Source organism: Triticum dicoccoides, chromosome 3B (assembly GCF_002162155.2).
Source record: "Triticum dicoccoides isolate Atlit2015 ecotype Zavitan chromosome 3B, WEW_v2.0, whole genome shotgun sequence".
NCBI classification, from domain to species: domain Eukaryota; kingdom Viridiplantae; phylum Streptophyta; class Magnoliopsida; order Poales; family Poaceae; genus Triticum; species Triticum dicoccoides.
In genome coordinates this window covers 553,644,487-553,665,904 of record NC_041385.1, presented here as the reverse complement: position 1 = coordinate 553,665,904, position 21,418 = coordinate 553,644,487, and the positions used below count along the sequence as shown (strand labels likewise).

Here is a 21,418-nt window from a genome sequence, read left to right as displayed (position 1 = left end):
GGGGGTCCCAGAACAGGATTACACACCTATTTTCCCCCAAGAACACTTAGATAGTACTACCTCTTTAACTAAATATAAGACGTTTTTGCAGTTTGATTTTACCTCAAGCAAAATGTCATAAGCTGTTCTTTTGTTTGCAATTACTGTCAAGAACAAATACCAGTACCTCCGTAACTAAATATAAGACGTTTATTAAGCCATTTCTTGTATAGCCACTGAATAAATTTACCCTGTTCTAATGCCCCTTTCCTTCTTACCACCACGCTGGTTCTGGACAGTAATTTACAAACAAAAGAACAGCTTATGACATTTTGCTTGATATTAAGCTAGAACCCAAATTTATTGTATCTCAGTAAATTTTCATAATAGGTTAGAATCAGCTCTGTTATTCGTAGGGCTGACTACTTGACAGGCGAAAAGTTTGCTTGGCATTATGCTAGAACCCAAGTTTATTGTCTTCTTTGTATTAGTGAATTGAATTCCCATGACATTTGGATTTGAGGATTTCCCATGATGGCATTTAGATAACAGGTTTACTTTGTGTTCTGCCTGTTCAGGTCTACGTATTCCTTGAGAATGTAGACCAAGAGAAGGTGGAGACTACTTTCAAGCCAATGTCAGTGGACATCAAGTTTCATGATGTTAAAGGCAAGAACTATAGGTGTGCCATCCCAAAACTAAACAAAGAAATAGTTCCCGAGAAATGCAAGATTGTGGTCAAGCCCACGAAGATCGTTATCACCTTGTGGAAAGCTTCTTCCGGCAATTGGTTGGACCTACACTACAAGGAAGACAAGGTAATTTTTGTGCCGAGCTATGCATTGATTTGGTCTCTCGACTTCCCTGAAAATAAATTAGGACTTAATTTTCCACAAACAAACAATATTTACAACAACCATAGTTCACATGGGTGCTGGATTCTCCTGGGTTAATAATTTTGGGATGAATAATTTGTGGTAGCGATAATCTCTCAAGTGATCACCAGAAAATATATTGCAAGCATTGAGTTATGAAGGAACCTGATGCAATGGTAATCCAAGATTTTTTTGTCTCTCCTGCGTATTATTACATTATATTGCTGTTGTGAGTGTTAGCATCCCTGAAGAGAGGCCGGGTAGCAAAGACTTGTGAATTACAACAGCACTAGATTTTTCAAAAAGGGGCGCTTTATTACTTAAAAGTATTAAGCATTACACCCGGCCTCTGCATAACTAAGATGCACACAGCCAAATAAGGTTCACTCACACAATAAAAAAAATAAAAGGCGAAATACAAAGAGACATGTAGAGCCCTTATAACGCCTAAAGCGTAGGGGGGCCAATCCTAAGATCAAGCTGCCACCCATGTTGGGTAAAAGTATCCCTCGCAGTAGCCTCCACTCGTGTACACACCTCCGTAAACAGGTCTCGATTCTCCATGCGTTGTAGAGAGGACCATAAACGAAGAGTCCCGGTACATCTGTAGATAACCTGCATCAGAGAAGTACTTTTATCATTAAACACCTTATCATTTCTACATAGCCAAAGCGGCCAAATAACGGCAAGCGCTCCCACCCTAAGTAGCGTTCTAAACTTGTGATCAATCCCATGTAACCAGTTGCCAAATACATTAGCAACACTACAAGGAGGATACAATCCAAAAGCTAATTGGATGACTGACCATATAGAACGAGCCAATTTGCACTGGAAGAATAAATGTTTTATTGTCTCACAAAAGACACATTGCGAACTACCATGCCAATTCCTTTTAATAAGGTTATCTTTAGTAAGAATAACTCCACGACAAAGATACCATGTGAAGATTTTATTCTTAAGAGGTATCTTCATCTTCCAGATCTTTTTGTTATTATCAACTGGCACATCAGACTAGATTAACGCTCTATACGTGGACTCCACTGAGAATTTTCCATTCCCATGGAGATTCCATCGGAATACACCAGACCCATGTGACAAATGCACCGTAGACAACCGCTGGAGCAGGATGTTCCATGATTGGAGTCTGGGTCCAATTAAATCTCTTCTGTACGTCACATTTGGCGGAAATGATTCCAATACCGTGGCGATAGTATCACCCTTGTGGCGCACAATATTGTATAGAGCCGGATATTGTTCCCGGAGTGTGGCATTTCCTAGCCACTTGTCCTCCCAGAATCTAATTTCCGAGCCGTCCTTAATCGAGAAGGATCCATAGCAGAAGAAATACTTCTTCGTAGCCATTAGACCCGTCCAAAAGTGGGAATCCCTAGGCTTCCAGTATACTTGGGATACCGCCTTCAAACCCACATATTTCCTCCTCAGGAGGGTTTGCCATACACCATCTTCCGTTAGTAATTTGAACAACCATTTGCCGAGGAGGGCCCTATTCTTAACCTCAAGGTCATGAATGCCCAACCCTCCTTGGTCTTTGGGACGGCAAACCACACTCCATTTAGCCAGTCGATATTTCTTTCTCTTGCTATCTCCTTGCCAAAAGAATCTTGATCGAAAATAATCCAATCTATTAAAACTCCTTTCGGCAACTGGAAGAAGGAAATCATATATAGTACCATATTACTTAGTACTGAATTTATGAGAACCAATCTTCCACCCAGAGATAGCAGTTTTCCTTTCCAACTGCTAAGTCTTTTTTTGCATTCTCTCCTCGACGTGTTTCCATTCAGCATTTGTGAGTCTCCGATAATGTATCGGTATCCCCAAATATGTGATCGGAAACTGGCCCAACCCGCATCCAAACAGTTCAGCATACAGGTGGGCCTCCTCGTCGCCAAAGCAAAACTGGGAGAGAAATATATCTAGTGTAGCAGGATTCCAGAGAGTTCAGCATACATTGCTTGATCAAAAGATTACATGGCCAGACCTTTGGCCATCACTGTGCTCTACTGATTCATCAGAAGCACCAATCTGCTGGCATGCTTTTGCTGCCAGGAGAGCAATGATATGGTTATTTGATTCAAAATACAGCTATTGTGTTTCACTATGCCACTACTAATCCCTGGCCTTCCAGGTTATGAAGTACTCCCTCGGTTCCAAAATATAAGACATTTTTTGGCACATCATAGTGTCAAAAAATGTCTTATATTTTGATATGGATTGAATACCATTGTTTGTTTCATGCTGTTCCTGTGCATACCATTCCCCGTTTCCTCTCAGCTGTGATAATTGAATAAAAGGCACCGTATAGCTTTCCAATCCTGCTACATGCATCTATCACAGTGGCATAACTGCCAACATCTGGGTGCAGAAAGGAATCCGTTTAGAAGGCTTTCGAGTCGGAAGTAAGGCAAGTCACAGGCCTGCTTTCCTGATTTAATAAAACTGTCCGGAAAAGGAAACAGTTGTTGCCCCTAAATTAGTTAAAGCAAATAGTTTGGGGAAATAGGCCCAGCAAATAAGAAGCAAGCTGATCTGGAAACCGGGAAAAAGTGCTGCTGGGGAAGTTATAGAATTGAAGTGTTCCATATGTCTGTTTGGCAACTTTGCTAGCCAGTGTAAGTAAAATTACTCAAAGAGTTGTGAAAGCGGGATTTGCTCATCTCAGTGAAAATCGCAAAACATGCTTTTGATGTTACTGCTACTGCTCATAGATAGACTAACTAATTTTATTTGGTGACAGTTTAAGCCAAGCATGGACAAAGAGAAGGATCCAATGTCAGGAATCATGGATTTAATGAAGGTAAACACTCGGTTCTGCCTCATGACTCGAGCGATTTGTGCTGGCATTCGCGATCTGGCTTACATGAGCTATTTCTTTTTTTGACGTGCAGGGCATGTATGAGGAAGGTGATGAAGATATGAAGCGCACAATAGCCAAGGCGTGGTCTGACGCCAGATCTGGGAAGACGGCTGATCCAATGAGGGGACTGCCTTGAGCTGGTTGTAGTTTTGGTTCCGGAGAGCTGCTATATGTGCTGAGCTAGTCCGTACATTCAGTGTGGTTTACTAGAGTAGTGTCATGAGTAATCCGCATCGCATGTGTGAAATCGATACCTGTCTGATGATGATGGGAATGCTCGTTTCCTCGGGTGTTTGATTGACCAAATTTGCACATTTTCGCATTTGAACTGAAAAAGATGAAAGCATATGCTTATGCGATGAGAAGAGAACACTATTTGTGCGATTCACTCGTTCTTTGTTGTACTCTGTCGTTTGTGGCAGAACTTCTGTTGGCTAAAGATTATATTTGTGGCTTGATGCATTCGTTGGCAGACGTGCGTCAGGTGCTGATCTGTGGTTCAGAGAGGCCCTGTCGATTATCATCCATCCATTCTGGTACATCAAGCAAGAAATTATTCCTAAGACCACTTCGGTTCATAGGATCTCCAAAAAGCGGTATAGTCCCGCTAAAAAAACACAAAGCTTTGTAAGAGCCATGATTAGATTGCCCTTCTTTTTCAGAACGGAAACACTAACGCCCACATGTATGGGCGTTGCCCAACTCGCCCACACGCCTCGATCGTCGTCCAGCGCCTTTTACACGAATCTTGGCACGAAAAGGTTGATCTTGTGTGCCACGTAGGGCGTTGGGGAGTTTGCCCACACGCTAGCACCATGCTGTTTGCCAGCTGCGCTGTATGGGTGAACTAGTTTTTGCCCACACGACCAGCCACCTAGTTTTAGCGCGTGTCGGTGAACTACTTTTCGCCCACACAACACTCCTACGTTGTGGATGGCAACTGCAGTTAGACGAACGTGACAACTAGGTAAACACACGTGCAAACTGTGCTTTTTTGCTAGACGGCAACTGCAGTTGCCGTGCTGTATGGGCGAACTAGTTTCTACCCACACAACCAGCCACCTAATTTTAGCGCGTGTGGGTGAACTACTTTTCGCCCACACAACACTCCTACGTTGTGGATGACAACTGCAGTTAGACGAACGTGGCAACTAGGTAAATACACATGACAACTATGATTTTTTGCTAGACGACAACTGCAGTTGCGCGTACGTGGCAACCAGATAAACACACATGGCAACTATGGTTGGACCATACATGGCAACTAGGTAAACACACATGGCAACTACTGTTTGACCATACGTGACAAGTAGTTAATCACACACGGCAACTACGGTTTGATTACACGCGGCAACTACCATAAATTAGACATGATAACTATAGTTAACCAAAACAGATAGAGTTGTCATGCTTTTACAACTACACTTGCCATCCCGGATAACTACATCCGCCAACCAGGATGGCAACTACACGATGTATCTAACGTAGTTGCGTCAGGACGTGTGGGCATTTTTGCTTCGTGCCACACGCGCGGAATGGAGATGAGTAGTACTTGTTGGCGTGTGACACGAAGCAGCCGCGCCCACACATGTGAACAATTCTAATATCCGCCCACACACAGCCTGTGTGGGCTGCCTCCTGCTCATACCACACACGGTGTGTGGATACATGTCAAATATACCACTCGTATGTCAGTTATCGACGTCCTTTCAGAAAAGAAGAAGCAAAAACAGTATTTTGAAACCTCAAAAGGTTCTGAAAAATATATGCATGTACATATCGATGTGTAGTATGTATATACATTTTCCCTAAATACATCTTTTCAGTTGAGGTGTACACAAAAAAAAGACACGTGGATTAAAATAGTTACTTCTTGTGTAGCCTAATGTATATAAAACACATCTATGTATATGCCCATGGGGAAATTGGATTTTTCTTTGAAATTTCAAATCTATTTTTTAACATTAAAAAAGACTCCAATTTACGCTCTCTTGTTTGTTTACACTACATGAACTAGTAAGTTGCATGTTTCTAGATTGCCTATTTTTTTGCATTAGGAAAACATCATGAAATATATATAAAAAATCATTCTCGACATTTTCTTTCCTTCCATGTTAATTATATTTGACAAGGCCCAACTCTCTAGAACATGGACTATCTTATCTCTTTTTTTTATTGGAGAATCAGATTCTTTGTACGGAAATAAAATGCTTCTAGAACACTATGAGACAATAGAGTGGTGGTTCATGTGGCGAAGTCTAATGAGATGAAAACTCTCTAACGGATCATCTCTCAACCACTGGATGGAGCATATCAAAGTTGTTGTGGTACTACATAGTGGTATAGGTAGACAAGTCAGGAATCTCTGTGAAAAATTAAATGGTTCAATCACTATAACAGAAACAAAGCAAAAAAAAATATCATAAAATGGTCTAAGTGAACATTATTCTCCTTGTAAATTGCATGCAGAAGCAGTGTGTAGATTTATCGATTTTACTCAAGTATTTAATCCTACAAATTAGACAAGACTTACAGAAAACATTCTTAAGAGATAGTATCCTCCAAAATTTCCATGAGAACCCTTTGAAGCGAAGAAACCCTAATATGTGTGAAGCGCAAAGAACTGGACTGTAATGTTCCATTCAACATGACTAACATTTATTTATTTCATCATAAATCCTACTCAATGAATTATTTGTTAATTATTTTGGAGTATGATCATTACAGGGTAATATTCCAGTCTAGTCAAGCAGAGCTGACGCAGAAAAATCAGATGCCCAATGATTGCATCGCAACTTAAATCTGTCTAATGTATTTAGCAACAATTTTTGCATCCTGCTTGACGATTGTCAAGTGATAAATATAATGTGCGACAAGGCCATTTTGATTGGTGTGGCCTTGTAGGGCAAGATAGCTTTTGTACCAGTACACGTTCAAATGAACCACCACCGTGCATCACTTGGCAAACCTGCAGACCACAACAAAGCTAAATATTCTACATTCTTCAAGGAGGGAAATTTTAGTTTCTTTTTAATTGACTAGTACATGCTTGGCGAGGCATATTCTCGCGCACAACTGACCTGAGAAGCTGATTGTGGTTTGCTCTTAAGAAAGAATATGGCTCCCATAGTCCTGGTTAAATTTTTCATAACGATGTGCTTGGAGATGGGCTGACGGCCTTGTGTTGCTCAAAGCAAGTTCGACGTCTTCAGGTTTGAGAGGGCCAACCTCAGGCAGCTCTACACCACGAAGGGTAATAATATGTTTGATCAGATCGGCAAGAACAAGTCTAAAAACTTAGGCACTATTGTATTTTACAGGAAAGTACAAAGAGTTTTAGGAAATCAAGAAATCAAAACTAACCTTCCTCTGGCACCAGCTCATCACTGGCCTCAAGAACTGACATGAGACGTCTCAGTGGTTGCATGGCAGCTTCTTTGCACACGAGACGGATGTCTGAACCTGAGTACCCTTCAGTCTTTTCGACCAGGATATCATATGGGACCTCTAGATTTGAGGTCATTGCTGGCAAAAGTTCCTTAAACATGGCTTGCCTTGCTTCAGCTTCAGGAAGTGGTACAAGAATCTGATGAACGATGCCAAAAAAAATTGTGCAGTTAATTTATCAAATATATGGCATGGATTGTTTCCTACGTATCACACCTTCTTTCTTTTTACAATAAAGGCCTCACCCACACAAGCATGTCTTCCTACTTTGATCTGTCCATGATATGCAGTTGCAAATCAATGTTCTGTTGTAATGGGTTTGGGTATAGATAAACTATAAATAAGAAAAATGTTGATTTTAGTCTTACCGCCCAGTAAAGAAACAATATTATATGTTAGCATGCCCTCTTCTAATATTTACTACTAATCGAATACTCTGGATACATCTCAAGCATCCATTTTCATAACAGTAAGATATGCTCTTCTTGAGACTAATTGGAATTCAAATAAAAGCTTCTTCAGGTCTGACATATAAGCCCCACAAAAGAATATTCAACCAAGGCATGACTGAAATGAAAGGGTAGCTGTTTGGAAAAACAATTTGGAATAAAAACACAGTAGTAGCCATACCCGCTTCTCAAGCCGACGGAGCATAGCTGCATCTAATTCCCAGGGTAGATTTGTTGCTGCAAGCACAAATACTAAGTCGTTCGTCTTTGTTAAGCCATCCATCTGCAGTAAAAATTGGTGTATATATGACTAAACTGAAATAAGAAGCTTAGCACGCTTCAAGCTAGGCTTAGGAGATCATGTAGTAGGAAACCATGCATTAGAATACTAGCTTTATATTTGTGAACAAGTAGACACCTGAATAAGTAGCTCAGTCTTCAAGCGTCGACTAGCTTCATGCTCACTACGAGCTTCACCACGCTGACTAATAATAGCATCAATCTCATCAAGAAATATTGTTGATGGTGCATGATGTCTTGCAAGCTCAAAAAGAACTTTGACTAGCTTCTCAGAATCTCCTGCACTTGTACAAAAGAACATTCCATTAGTTATTCTTTCATCAAACAAACCTTAACTATGTTGCACATAACAATATAAATATGATATGATAAATGACCACCTGAACAAATTACCTAATTGTGCAAAGCATGCCTAAATTACCAGTTGTTATGCGATTAAAGTAATTTAATCAAATAACTGTATGCAGGACAGAGAGAAGTTAACAACACACACCACGCCATTTGCTGACAATTGATGAAGCCGAAATGTTGAAGAATGTAGTATTGCACTCAGTAGCAACTGCTTTTGCCAGCATTGTCTGAAAATAGAAAAGAGCTACTGCTTAAATACTTAAATAGGCAACACAAGGGAATTCTTAATAGCCAAAAAATGGTTGAAAAGAAAAGGGAAAACTATATAACTCTAAAATGTATACAAAAGACCCCTCCCCCAAAGAAAAAAAAACCCACACGTATCTATAATGCGAAATGGCACTCGGAATCACTTTTTTTCGAAAAGGAGGATGACCCCCGGCCTCAGGACGATGCATGAAGCTATTTTATTAATTATTCACCAAGACCTTACAAAGTAATACATCAATAAGTCTGAAGCCACCATCTCAGCAACATCTGTCGCTACTCCTATCAACTTGATGAAGGGGTGCAGATTGTCTGAGCCGCATACCCAGACATCACACCAAAGCCCAACATCTAAAGCCGGAGGCCCCAACCAAGCTGCATTGCGAGTTTGGGGCACACACCGGTCAGGCGCACTCTCGGTGGTCACTAAATGCGCACGTTGCAGAGGCCACCGCAACCGTCTTCCACCGATCCATCTTCAGAGCAGGTACTGACACATCGACCTTGCCAGCCATGCCGTCGACGCCACCACAGCGCTAGACAACGCCACCTCCGTACGTGCGTCCATCATCACACATCCGTCGCCGAGACCCTGCTGCGCCATGCCGTCGAGACTCCACATCGTCGAAACCGTCCACGGGTCCCTCGAGCCAATGCACACCTCCAAGAATGACGCCCCCAAGGGGTGAGCGACACAAGAGCTCCGCCGTCATCCGATCTACTAGTCTAGGGTTTCCCCGGGAGGTAGCTGCTAGAGGTCTGGAGCTTCTTCACGGCGATGCCTTCAAGAAGAGGGCGATGAAGAAGGACGCCGCCATTGCTGGCCTTGGCAACTAGCCGAGAGCAGGGTTTTCACCCGGATTTGCTCGACGAACCTCCATCCAGCATCGTGTGCACCGGATCGCCACCTTCAGAGATCTCGACTACGGCCACCATTAGACGCACGCTGACCCGAACCGAATCAACGGAGTTTGCGGCCATGGTGCCCGCGGCGGTCGGCACCACCAAAACGAGCACCATGGGGGGATGAATCACCGTCTGAAGAGGCCTAGCAGGAGCGCAAAGATCCCCACGACCGCACCGCGCTTGAAGACTGACCCACGCCGTAGGAGGCGCTGATCTGCCTTGCACCGATCCGCGCCGATCAGCCTGGTGCCGATCCGCGTTACCTGAGCCGCGCTGATCCGCCTCCATGTTCCACGCCGCCGGTGCAGCGCCAACTTGCCAAAGAGCGTCGCCGGAGCCGACCCGACCATGCGAGGGCCCGACGCCACCGACCACCGTGAGGGCTTTGCCCATGCGTTCCGGCCGGCGATGGGAAGAGAAGGGTCGGAGGGGGGGGGGGGGCAAGAGTGGGGCGGCGGCGGAGCCACCCATGTCGCCCGCGCGGTGGTCGAGCAGGGGCCGATCCACTTTTTTCGGCCCGTACGTGCAAGCTCTAAAATTGGGAGGAGAATTTCACTTCCTGGCCTCTGCACCAACTAGGGATGCACACAACCTTTTAAGCATGAGTACCAGGATTTTTAATCTTGATTATGCACCAAGCCTAGTCCTCAATGATAAATGCGTGAGTACCAGGAAAGCCTGGTCATCAAGAATAAAAGGAACCTAAATTCGCCTTCGCGAGGATTTGAACCCAGGTGTTGGGTTTGTACATCCACTCCCCCAACAAGTTGAGCTAGGCACTCGGAAGCACTTGCTGCCTTTTATAAAAAATCATTCTTCCAATATTCTCACATGTAGATGCTTCTTGATTATGTTCAGATATCAAGTTTCGTGAAAATCATGATATTATTATTGTGAACTGGAAAATAAACAAACCCCAAAAAATTCACAACCTAAAAATGTTTTTAGCTCTTTTTTTTATGCAGACTACAAATCAACAAAAAAAATACAAAATACTTGACGTTACATGATTCCATCTCAGATTTTTTTTTTGGATTTTCTAAACTGATCCTCTGGAAAATAAATTAAGTGACCATGTGAGCTTGGGTGCAGTAAACCTACAAGTATCCCTTACATATTAATTTTTGTACACATGACTATTGCTAAACTTAGAATGAACTATGATCAGAATGTTATCTCTACTATCATATCTCTTGCTACAAAATACAGTGAAGTAGTGATTTATAAAGTCCCAGGGTGTAGACATAAGAATACGTGGGAAATAAAAGGTATGTAAAGGAAAATATGGACATATATTTTTTGTGTAATAAGTGCACTAAGATGTAGACGTAACATCTGGAACAAGTTTACAACCTTCCCTGTTCCAGGAGGACCAAAAAGTAAGATGCCTTTCCACGGTGATAGTAGACCAGTGAAGTATCTGAATATTGTAAAAAATACGATTAGGAATAATTGACAGATCAATCATATGCAGTACGCCTTTAAAAGGTTTAGTATCAAGGTAGACAACTGGAGCGGGACCATTCCGAAAACTTCCAAACCCACACCTCAGAGCCCCCAGACCATTCCGAAAAAAGATCAGTGACTATTTTGCATAAAATGAGTAAACTAATACGACTACCATTTTCCAATCTGTTCCAATTATGTGTTAGACAAAAGTGATGGGTACAATTTGATAGAAGTAATTTATTTTTTCTAAAATACATTAAGAGTTCAACTATAATATGCTCTTCTCAAGTGTGCTTAGCAAAGCCGTTATTTTGCCATTCTTCATTAATTCATTTAAATACATAGGATAATTCATTGCGGTTGGTTGCTCTGCTCCCTATAAGCTAGAGAATCAAAAGAAAGGTGAACAAGAATATAAAAATTTATATGATATTAGGCATCAATTTTTTCTGCTACAAAAAGACCTTCACTGCCTTCCTTCTCTGAATTTCTTACTTATTTATAAAAGAGAAAACCATCACACAAAGAAGCTGAGAATCTGAAATACCACTAGGGAAGGGCACAATGATGGTACAGTTGAACACACTATGAGGTAATGTCCAAAGATTAACTTTAACCTTATGAATCATAAAGTACCAATCTTACTTTGGGTACTTTATGGGCATGACGACTGCTTCTTTTAGGAGACGTTTTGCAGTCTCTAGTCCCTTGATGCTTTCCCATTGCACATCAGGGCTCCCACGGATAATATCCCTGAAAGGAGGAGAATAAGTCGATAGCTAGACAATGTCATCCCTAATTCTATGTGAAGCTTAGATTACTCCTTACCGCAACAATGTCTCTGCTAAGTTACGCATTTCAGCTGACTCAAATTGAGGTAGGAGAGGCTTCTGGCTGCAAAAGTAACCTCCATAATTGTAATGTTCAAGAAGAGTAGATATTCTGAATAACTAAGATTTGAACATGCAAAATCATTTTTCAGGGAGAGCAAATGTTGTAATTGAAGTGAAACATAGTGGCAACTTAAGACTTTCCATATGTTAGTTTGCTGTGCTATGTAAGAATTTTTGGTGATGACGCCTTTTCTTTCTCTCCGTGACAATTACCATACGGAAGATAGCACAAAGATATGAAAAGAACTGGACCTGTGTTGGTCTTTTCTATACAGGAAATGAGAAACTGTTAATAATTCAAGTTATGCTCCAGCTAAAACCCGAATATCATGCCCAAAATTGTCCCCTTAAAGACATCCCCGGTAGCACCAATCCTAGATGGTTTCAAAATTCTCTTGCAAGACACATTCCAAAGTACTTTCACAACTCTATAAGCAAGATGTCCAGCGCAACATGGACAGTTAGTAAGGTTTGGCACCGGAAAATCTTAATCTCCAGTTGAACTAGGGATGCACCTGATGCAGCCGAGCCCCTTCAGAGGAACTGCATTGTGCACTCATGCATTCAACAAACCAGTCGAAATAACATGAATCAGAGTCCCACATTAATGGCCATATATACTTCCAAGCCAACTAGACCTCTCTACCCATTCCACAACAAACGCATTCCAAGAAATCAATAGCTTTCACTGAGTCAAACCCCCTTCATTTCGCACCAAAATTAATGCCCAAACCTACAGTTCAAGATCTAATAAGCAAACCCCCCACCGCCGAGCACCTAAACAGTGGATCTTAGTCAAGACAAAAACGAAGAAATATCTCACATCACATCAGCATTCCCATCGCGAATCGCCGCCGCGCGCATCTCCGGCTGCCTGGCCTGTAACAGCAAAAACGGGATCGGGGTCAAGCGAACAGGACCAGACAAGAACACCCGCATGCACGTAATCGATCGCCAAGGAAGCCAGCACACAAACACACAGTGACACAGGGCACGGACCTGCTGCTCGTACTGCTCGTAGATGGCCAAATCGGTGGTCCTCTTCTTGACGCTCCCGTTGGGCGCCGCCCCGTTGGCGTGCCCGTTCTGCTCCGGCCCCTGCTTCTTGCCCCCGAAGAACGCCATCAAATCCTGAAAACAAGGCGGAGAGAACGAGCTGATGATAGGGAGAGCCAAGGCGCGGGATCACGAGATGCGAAGGAAGATCAAGCGAGCGGGGCCAGAGAAGCGTGTCTCAGTGACGCGCACCATTGCTTGGATCTGCCGTCTTCGTGTAAGGGCGCCGGAGGGGAGAGTGAGAGCGAGCGAGCCGACTAGTGTGCTGTTCGTGAGCTCGCTCGGACTCCCCGGAGAATCGGGAGGGGGGCGGGACAGGGACTAGTACCAGCGGTTGGTTGCCGGAGATCGGCGGGTGGGTCCCGCCTCGATTTGTCAAGATGCCACCCATGCCAGGGGAGGATCTGGATCCACGCGATACTATTTCCCATCGGCCTTCGGCACATGCGCTCGCCACATGTGCGCATGGGTTCCTCTCGTGGACTCACCAACCACACCAACAGGAATCTCTCCTGTAACTGAGTTTTTTCTTCTTCAGAAAAGACAAGATCTGTTATAAAGAAGTTCATCAGAAATACTAAGCACCCTAAATATAATAAAAATTACATCAAGATTCTAAGCCATTGAACAACCGCTACCGTCGTCAGAACGAGTAGCTTCCCTACCTTTGCCGGCATATCTTGTTGAGAACGGGTGAGAAGTCTTCGTGCACATATCCAAAGAGCCAACTCCTTGGAGACGATGTTTTTTTATAACCCTTGGAGCCGATGTTGAACCCTTGAAAATATCTGAAGTGTCTGAGATCTCACCGTCACACACATATGGCAAGAAAGTCTAACCTTGCCTCCCCAAGGAGACAAGAAAAATTTATGTCAAAGCTACTTCGACTCCGTCTTGGCGGACGAAGTCAATTAGAGCCCGAAATACCAGCTCGAAGGCGAGGTGCCGCCATCCGCCCAAGCGCCACCCCTACGAGGGCTAAAAGTCCCTAACCTAAATTACTAGCTGGGCCCAGGCATCGGGGTCCCATGCCCCTTCATTGACCGCGAAGCGATAGGCAAAGGGCGAGGAAATCCACGACTCGTCGACAGAGCCTCAAGGGGACGGATTCTTCGTCCTAGCCGCCACTTTCATGAGAGAAGAAGGGAAAGAGAAGATTGGGTTTTGATTCAGATATTTAAAACAATTCTCTCTTTAATATTAGAATAGAAGTCTTCTCAAACCACAAAACTAACTCCTTTTGAGCCAATGTAAGGGATCTTTGGTGCACCTTCTTCGACATACCTTAAAACAGCCCCCCCCTCAATTCTATTTATCTTTTTTTCTCCCTCTTGTGCATACTCAAACAATTTGAACTCATATTCGGCATGAAAGCAATTCAAACTTGTATGATCCCACCACATAGAGTTCAACAACATTTTTAATCCATATTTAAAAAAATCACACTCAAATTTAAATTTAAACATAACATGCAAAGCAAAGTGATGATCATAAACATAGAACAGAAGTTTATCCAAAATTATCACACATGGAGCATCAAATGCGACCATTGTTGCCCTTAAACCTACCCACCTTTGATGCCAAGACATTTCCATGAGTGCCTCCGTGTGTGATCTTTGTTGTCTAATAAGGCCACTATTGTCCATAAACATAATCTTTTTACCCTTGATCCATTTTATGGGCCATCACCTCATCTCTAGTGATCATCAACTTCTCCAGCTCAATGGCAACCATGTGTTCTCCAGTGCCTTGAGCTCTATCCATCTCGCGGCCTTTTCTTCATTGGGATTGGAGTAGGAACCTAAAAAATATTCTCATTGGCCACCCTAAATGGCTTTGAGATTTGGATATAATCAATCCCGATGGCATCATTCATCATGCCTGTAGTCACAACACCATGACAAGTATTATTCGGCTTTCTATTGATGCAATGTGTGTTGGAAAAAGAATATTAATCAGTGCGCTCGAAAGAGACAAATCATGGTTCATAGTATTCAATTTAAGGCACAACAAAAAACCATTTGCATGTATCATTTCTTTGGCATGATCTTGTCACCGTAAAATGAAAGTTTCAACAAGCAACGATGGAAGGAGTGCTTGCGAGCCTTTATAAGGCGATACTTGTGGGTGTTAGTGAGTTACTCTAGCAACATGTTGTCTTCTACATGCCTTTCAATCCCTTTTCATTGCAAAGTTCTTCTTGGCAAGCAAGTGTAAGCTAAATGAAGTAGAATAACTGTGAGTTGATTACTTTGTCTAAACTAATGAAAACTTTATGTTAATTATCTTGAGCTAACCCGCTTGCATAATAACCATTGTCATCGCTACAACTATGCTAAGTTTTCAGATGAAGAAAGTGTTGGGATATCTAGGTGTACCCATCGTAAGTGAACCAAAACCTTCATCTTATTTCGATTGTTTAAACCGAGTTCCTTACGGTTTTGTTCTTACTCGAGGACAGTCAAGGTTTAAGCTTGGGGAGGTTGATGAGTGTACTTATCCTTCCACTATTTAAACCGGATAATCGTGGATATTCCGAGAAAACCACTCTAATCTTATCACTAATGACTAATGTAAATTACAAATATATTTGCTCAATTTGTTTTTACAGGAAATGGACCATTAAACGAAAGGAAATGAAGCTATACACGGGAATATGAAGTGTGGAGATCAAGCCAAAAAAATGGGAGGCGCCACAAAAGCAACAGAGGAGAAGACAATATCTGGTATGGGCACGAGCGCTTGTACCACCCTCCACTAGCTCTGTGACATCAGCCATGACACACTTTATAAAAGGCTCGTGGCCCCATTCGCAATAGAACAATCCCGTGGAGAGCAGAAGAGTCGCTAGGATCACTATCACCACCAACCACCATTTCTTGGAGAAACCCTAGCCATCGCCATCTCCATCTCTATAGCCATTCTCCCCACAATCTTCCTTCTTGTAATTGATCCATCACATAACACGACATTTTAAGACTATACAATCATTCATATATCAATGTCGTCTACAATGGTTTCCATCTGTCATCTGATTGTGATGTTTGAGTAATTCCCTCCGGCAATGGGCCGAGGCATAGCCTTGCAGCCCTATGTATTTGTGCACATGATCATTGGCATTGACTTTACTTAATTGAATGTCATTTGTATGTGTTATTTGCAACACATTTGTCTCTTATCTCTTTCTCGTTCTAAGGCTCCGCATGTACCCAGAATCTCGTAGATCTATCAAGGATGAGGTAAAGTACAGGGACACATGGAAGGCTATACCAAAAGTATGTGACAATGAGGATTAGTATGGTAGCCCAAAGCAACTCGACTATGAGGTGCAGTCATTAAACACCCAATGCATTGGTCTGTAGAAATCCTTAATAAGGGCATCTCCAACAGCAACCCGCAAATTTCCTCCCGCATACGTCCACAGACATGGATGCAGGAGGCCGCTATCCAACCGCAGTTGCATACATTTCAAACTCTTTTTCAACAAACCGGATGAAATTCGTACAAACAATGTCAGATTTCATATAAGCATGACGGATTTCAAACAAACCGAATGAAAATGGTTACATTTTGGATATATTTTCAAGTAAAAAGGTAAAACTATGTGCACGTACGGTTGCGCGGAGCTCCACTCCCACGACAGGGATACACTAATCTACGGCCAGCTGTGGCAGATCCCTTTGTTTTCCCCATGTTTGGCAGCTCGCTAACCAGACTGTCGGGAGTCCCGGAGACATATCCCCCCCCCCCGTATCTTCCCTATGTCCGGCTATTGGGAAACGTAGTAGAAAATAAAAAAAACCACACCTATGATCACCAAGATCAATATGAAGATGTATAACAGGTTGTGATCAACGATCGTTACCAACTCCAGAGTGCAGCGGGAGAAGAAGAGTCGGTGTAGATCATGCTCAAAGTCCCTCGAACATTGATGATGATCCCGTAAACCGCCCTCGAACCAAAGACCGAAAGCACGTCCTCTCTACTTGGTGTGTTAGGGAATGTAGTAATAATTCAAAAAAAATCCTAGGTGTCACCAAGATCAATCTAGGAGATGCTAGCAACAAGAGAGAAGGAGTGCATCTTCATACCCTTGAAGATCGCTAAGCGGAAGCGTTACAAGAACGCGGTTGATGGAGTCGTACTCGCGGCAATTCAAATCGTGGAAGATCTGATCCAAGCGCCGATCGGATGGCGCCTCCGTGTTCAACACATGTACAACCCAGGGACGTCTCCTCCTTCTTGATCCAGCAAGGGGGAAGGAGAAGTTGAGGGAGAACTCCGGCAGCACGAGGCGTGGTGGTGGAGCTCATGGTTCTCCCGCAAAGCTTCACTAAACTTAACGTAGGAGGAGGAGGTGTAGGAGGGGGAAGGGCTGCGCCAGGGGCTGAGGTACGGCTGCCCTCCCACCCCCCTCTATTTATAGGGTGAAGGGGAGAGGGGGCCGGCCCCCCTAGATGCATCTAGAAGGGGGGGCCGCGGCCAAGGAGGGGTGCTTGCCCCCCAACTTGGTGTGTGTGTGTGGGGGGGGGGGGGCGCTCCCACCCCCTAGGGTTTCCAACCTTAGGCACCTTGGGCCCTTGGGGGGCGCATTCCCACCCATATTCAGCCCACTTGGTCTTCCGGGGTAGGTGGTCCCACCTGGTGGACCCCCGGACACCTTTCGGTGGTCCCAGTACAATATCGATAACCCCCGAAACCTTTCCAGCGACTGAAACTAGACTTACCATATATAAATCTTCACCTCTGGACCATTCCAGAACTCCTCGTGATGTCTGGGATCCCATCCGGGACTCTGAAAAACTTTCGGTAACCACATACAATTTCCCATTACAACTCTAGCGTCACCGAACCTTAAGTGTGTAGACCCTACGGGTTCAGGAACCATGCAAACATGACCGAGACATCTCTCCAACCAATAACCAATAGCGGGACCTGGATACCCATATTGGATCCCACATGTTACATGATGATCTCATCGGATGAACCACAATGTCGGGGATCTAATCAATCCTATATACAATTCCCTTTGTCCATCGGTATGTTACTTGCCCGAGATTTGATCGTCGGTATCCCCGTACCTCGTTCAATCTCATTACCGGCAAGTCTCTTTACTCATTCTGTAACGCATGATCCCGTGGCTAACTCCTTAGTAACATTGAGCTCATTATGGTGACGCATTACCGAGTGGGCCCAGAGATACCTCTCCGTCATACGGAGTGACATATCCCAGTCTCGATTCGTGCCAACCCAACAAACACTTTCGGAGATACATGTAGTGCACCTTTATGGTCATCCAGTTACGTTGTGACGTTTGATACACCCAAAGCATTCCTACGACATCCGGGAGTTGCACAATCTCATGTTCTAAGAAAAGATACTTGACATTAGAAAAGCTCTAGCAAACAAACTACACGATCTTGTGCTATGCTTAGGATTGGGTGTTGTCCATCACATCATTCTCCTAATGATGTGATCTTGTTATCAATGACATCCAATGTCCATGGTCAGGAAACCATAACCATCTATTGATCAACGAGCCAGTCAACAAAAGTCTCACTAGGGACATGTTGTGGTCTATGTATTCACGCAGGTATTACGGTTTCTTGTTAATATAATTATAGCATGGACAATAGACAATTATCATGAACAAGGAAATATAATAATAACCATTTTATTATTGCCTCTAGGGCATATTTCCAACAATCTCCCACTTGCACTAGAGTCAATAATCTAGTTACATTGTGATGAATCAAACACCCATATTGTTCTAGTGCTGATCATGTTTTGCTCGTGGAAGAGGTTTAGTCAACGGATCTGCGACATTCAGATCCGTATGTACTTTACAAATATCTATGTCTCCATCTTGAATATATTCACGAATGGAGTTGAAGCGGCGCTTGATGTGCTTGGTCTTCTTGTGAAACTGGGCTCCTTGGCAATGGCAATAGCTCCAGTGTTATCACAGAAGAGAGTCATCGAGTGTCGGTGTCAAAACCGGCGGATCTCGGGTAGGGGGTCCCAAACTGTGCGTCTAAGGCTAATGGTAACAGGAGGCGGGGGACACAATGTTTACCCAGGTTCAGACCCTCTCAAGGGAGGTAATACCCTACTTCCTGCTTGATTGATCTTGATGATATGAGTATTACAAGAGTTGATCTACCACGAGATCGTAGAGGCTAAAACCCTAGAAGCTAGCCTATGGTTATGATTGTTTATATCTACCGACTAGCCTGACCCTGGTTTATATAATGCACCATAGGCCTAGGATAACAAGAGTCCTAGCCGAATACGCTGGTGGGGCAGGAGTCCTTGTCTTGATCACCAAGTCTTGTGGAATCTTCCTTGTATGCGGCAGTTGTCCAAACTGGCCCATGAGTATATGGCCATGGGGGTCCTCGGCCCAATCTAACTGATCGGGAGACGACGTGCTGAGTACCCCCTAGTCCAGGACACCGTCAGTAGCCCCCTGAACCGGTCTTCAAGTTGGGAACGCTCCTCGACTCTTCTGAACTATTCTTCATCTTCGGTCGTCAATCTTGAAAACTGGTTCAACAAATCTTCTCATCTTCAATCTTGAGGATCGCTGAAGTGCATCTGAAGAGTTTATACGTCGGGTATCCGAGGAGCCCCTTTAAGTTTCCGGCCTTTATCAATGCCTTGTTATTTTTATGCCATACCTCGGGTTTGAAGTTGTTCCCAGGCGGCAGTGTCCTCTTGCATCCGAGATCCAACCCCGGACTGCATTCGAGGTATCTTTTGCAGCCGAACTCCAATGCCGAACTGCATCCGAGCTCCAACGTCGGATTATATCCAAGCTCCAACGCCAGACCATGTCCAAGCTCCAACGTCGGACTGTATCCGAGCTCCAACGCCGGGACTATATCCGAGGTGTCATAGATCACCTTGGTTCAAAAAAGTTGAAGGATTTTAGCCGAGCTTAATGCCGGAAATGCCCTCTATGGAGCTAGCCACTGGCACCCGAGATTTATGCCAGACTGCTTCCGAGGTGGTGCACCACCCCGGCCGTGGGCTGATTTTTGAATGGTGCAATTTATTCTCTGCCGAGATATATAGCCAGTATTTCCAGTAGCCCTCAAGGTGTGTGTCAGTCTAAAACCCGAGATGCACCTGAAGGAAAACATAAAACCTCTGTTCCTAGTAGCACCTAAGACTCAGGTCGATGCGCGAAATCGGCCTAAGGATTCCTAGCTCGGCAGCATACCCAGGAATAGAAATGCAGTGTAATATATTAGAGATAATAGTGATCGGTGAACGGGCCCTTGAGAGAGGGTCTTGAGAAGTTGCCGCAATATATTATCTTGATGCCAGATAGGTCCAGATGGTACATATTGTTGTCCGAAGACGTGTTTGCCCATAGTCCGGTCAAGCCGAACACTAAGCACTTTGAATGTTCTGCATTGAACAGGCAACACAGTAGCCCCTGAGACACTGGTCGGGTGGCAACACCAGATCAGGAGATCGGTGTGCCCCTTTAATATTTATAAATAATGAGCGCAAAGCCTAGTAGCCCCCGAGCCTTAATGTGGGAACGGGTGGCCGAATTAAGGATTGATATCCATAGTAAAATCACAGATTATGTGTAATGATTCTATGCATCCAATTACTCTATATAATTAATGCTCGAATCCGTATTGTACAAAACTTTGTTGACCGACCATCGGCTTCAACCTCTTCGGCCAGTAGCCAAGGAGTGTTTCCCTACTTTATAAAGCCGTTATAAGGGCAAAGATTTATGGAAAACAAGGCAATCCGGCCATACGGTTTTATAAACAAAGGTACGGGGAGAGATATGTTATATTACTTAATGTAAGAAACATCTTCCAAGGAAAATAGTCCCGCTACCGGTTCCTTTCTTTGGGTCGTCATGCTTATCATGATCATGAAACCTCACCTCCGATCAATGTGGGAGGAAAATATTGAGGATTTAGTTTGGGGAAAGTTCCCGAATTCTATGGTATTAATAAACCAAACTTCCGTCGTTGCCGACCAATGTGATCCTTTAAGATTGTTAGCTTTCGGCTTCATCCAGTCTGAGGTACTAACGCGGATGACCCGGTAGTAACAATCACACAGGTGCTCCCTTTACCGCCTAGCCGAACAACCGGGAACATAGGGGTAAGCACAGGAGCCAGGCAACCCAGCCTGGCCAAAATCTTAAGTCAAATTGATGCATATTCATGGCTTTATAACGATGATTGTGGAAGGCGCCCCTTTTATATTAAATACAAATGCTGACGCTATGTTTATTTTGACTCCGTTGCGACCGCTTATCAGTTGAAAGTAGCCCTTTGTAGATACTATGCAGGGTGTTTCCGCAATAACAAGACAACCCTTAGCCGACGTCTCGGTGCCCGAAGGCGGTTATGTTAGCGGAAACGAGGCAATCAGATATCCGGACTTTATAACTTTCACTTAGTCATATGAGCTTTAAACTGGGAAAGCTAGCTATGGGCCCCCGGCTAGTGTTCGGCAACAGCCAAGGTCAAGCCGTAAACACTTCGGTCAATGTTATGAATGGCACGTTGATGTCTACTACACAACCTT

At 43.7% G+C, this 21,418-nt stretch overlaps 2 protein-coding genes across 2 annotated transcripts in view; one reads left to right on the top strand and one right to left on the bottom strand.

Moving 5' to 3' along the window:
- LOC119277036 (calcyclin-binding protein-like) overlaps positions 1-4,187 on the top strand; it is a 5,172-nt gene extending 985 nt beyond the window's left edge. Inside the window, exons 3-5 of the mRNA XM_037558241.1 lie at positions 558-797; positions 3,613-3,672; positions 3,764-4,187. Coding sequence (XP_037414138.1) covers positions 558-797; positions 3,613-3,672; positions 3,764-3,868 — 405 coding nt within the window. The 3' untranslated portion in view covers positions 3,869-4,187. The remainder of the gene's footprint in view (positions 1-557; positions 798-3,612; positions 3,673-3,763) is intronic.
- A 2,179-nt stretch (positions 4,188-6,366) lies between these two features.
- On the bottom strand, positions 6,367-13,203 carry LOC119277035 (katanin p60 ATPase-containing subunit A-like 2). The gene is made up of 12 exons (XM_037558240.1): positions 13,043-13,203; positions 12,794-12,925; positions 12,618-12,673; positions 11,730-11,795; positions 11,547-11,654; positions 10,806-10,872; positions 8,422-8,506; positions 8,047-8,207; positions 7,810-7,911; positions 7,096-7,318; positions 6,813-6,971; positions 6,367-6,700 (listed from the first exon to the last, which is right to left on the bottom strand). Exons 1-11 carry the CDS (start codon positions 13,043-13,045, stop codon positions 6,838-6,840), a joined length of 1,137 nt encoding a protein of 378 aa, XP_037414137.1. The 5' UTR covers positions 13,046-13,203; the 3' UTR covers positions 6,367-6,700; positions 6,813-6,837.
- Between the last annotated feature and the right edge of the window lie 8,215 nt (positions 13,204-21,418).

Excerpts from the sequence above, each read along its gene's own strand:
- LOC119277035 (XM_037558240.1), bottom strand. Across the intron at positions 10,873-11,546 it reads ATGCCCATAAAGTACCCAAA|ATACTTCACTGGTCTACTAT; the intron begins GTAAGATTGGTA and ends TACAATATTCAG. Across the intron at positions 7,319-7,809 it reads TCCGTCGGCTTGAGAAGCGG|ATTCTTGTACCACTTCCTGA; the intron begins GTATGGCTACTA and ends ATCGTTCATCAG.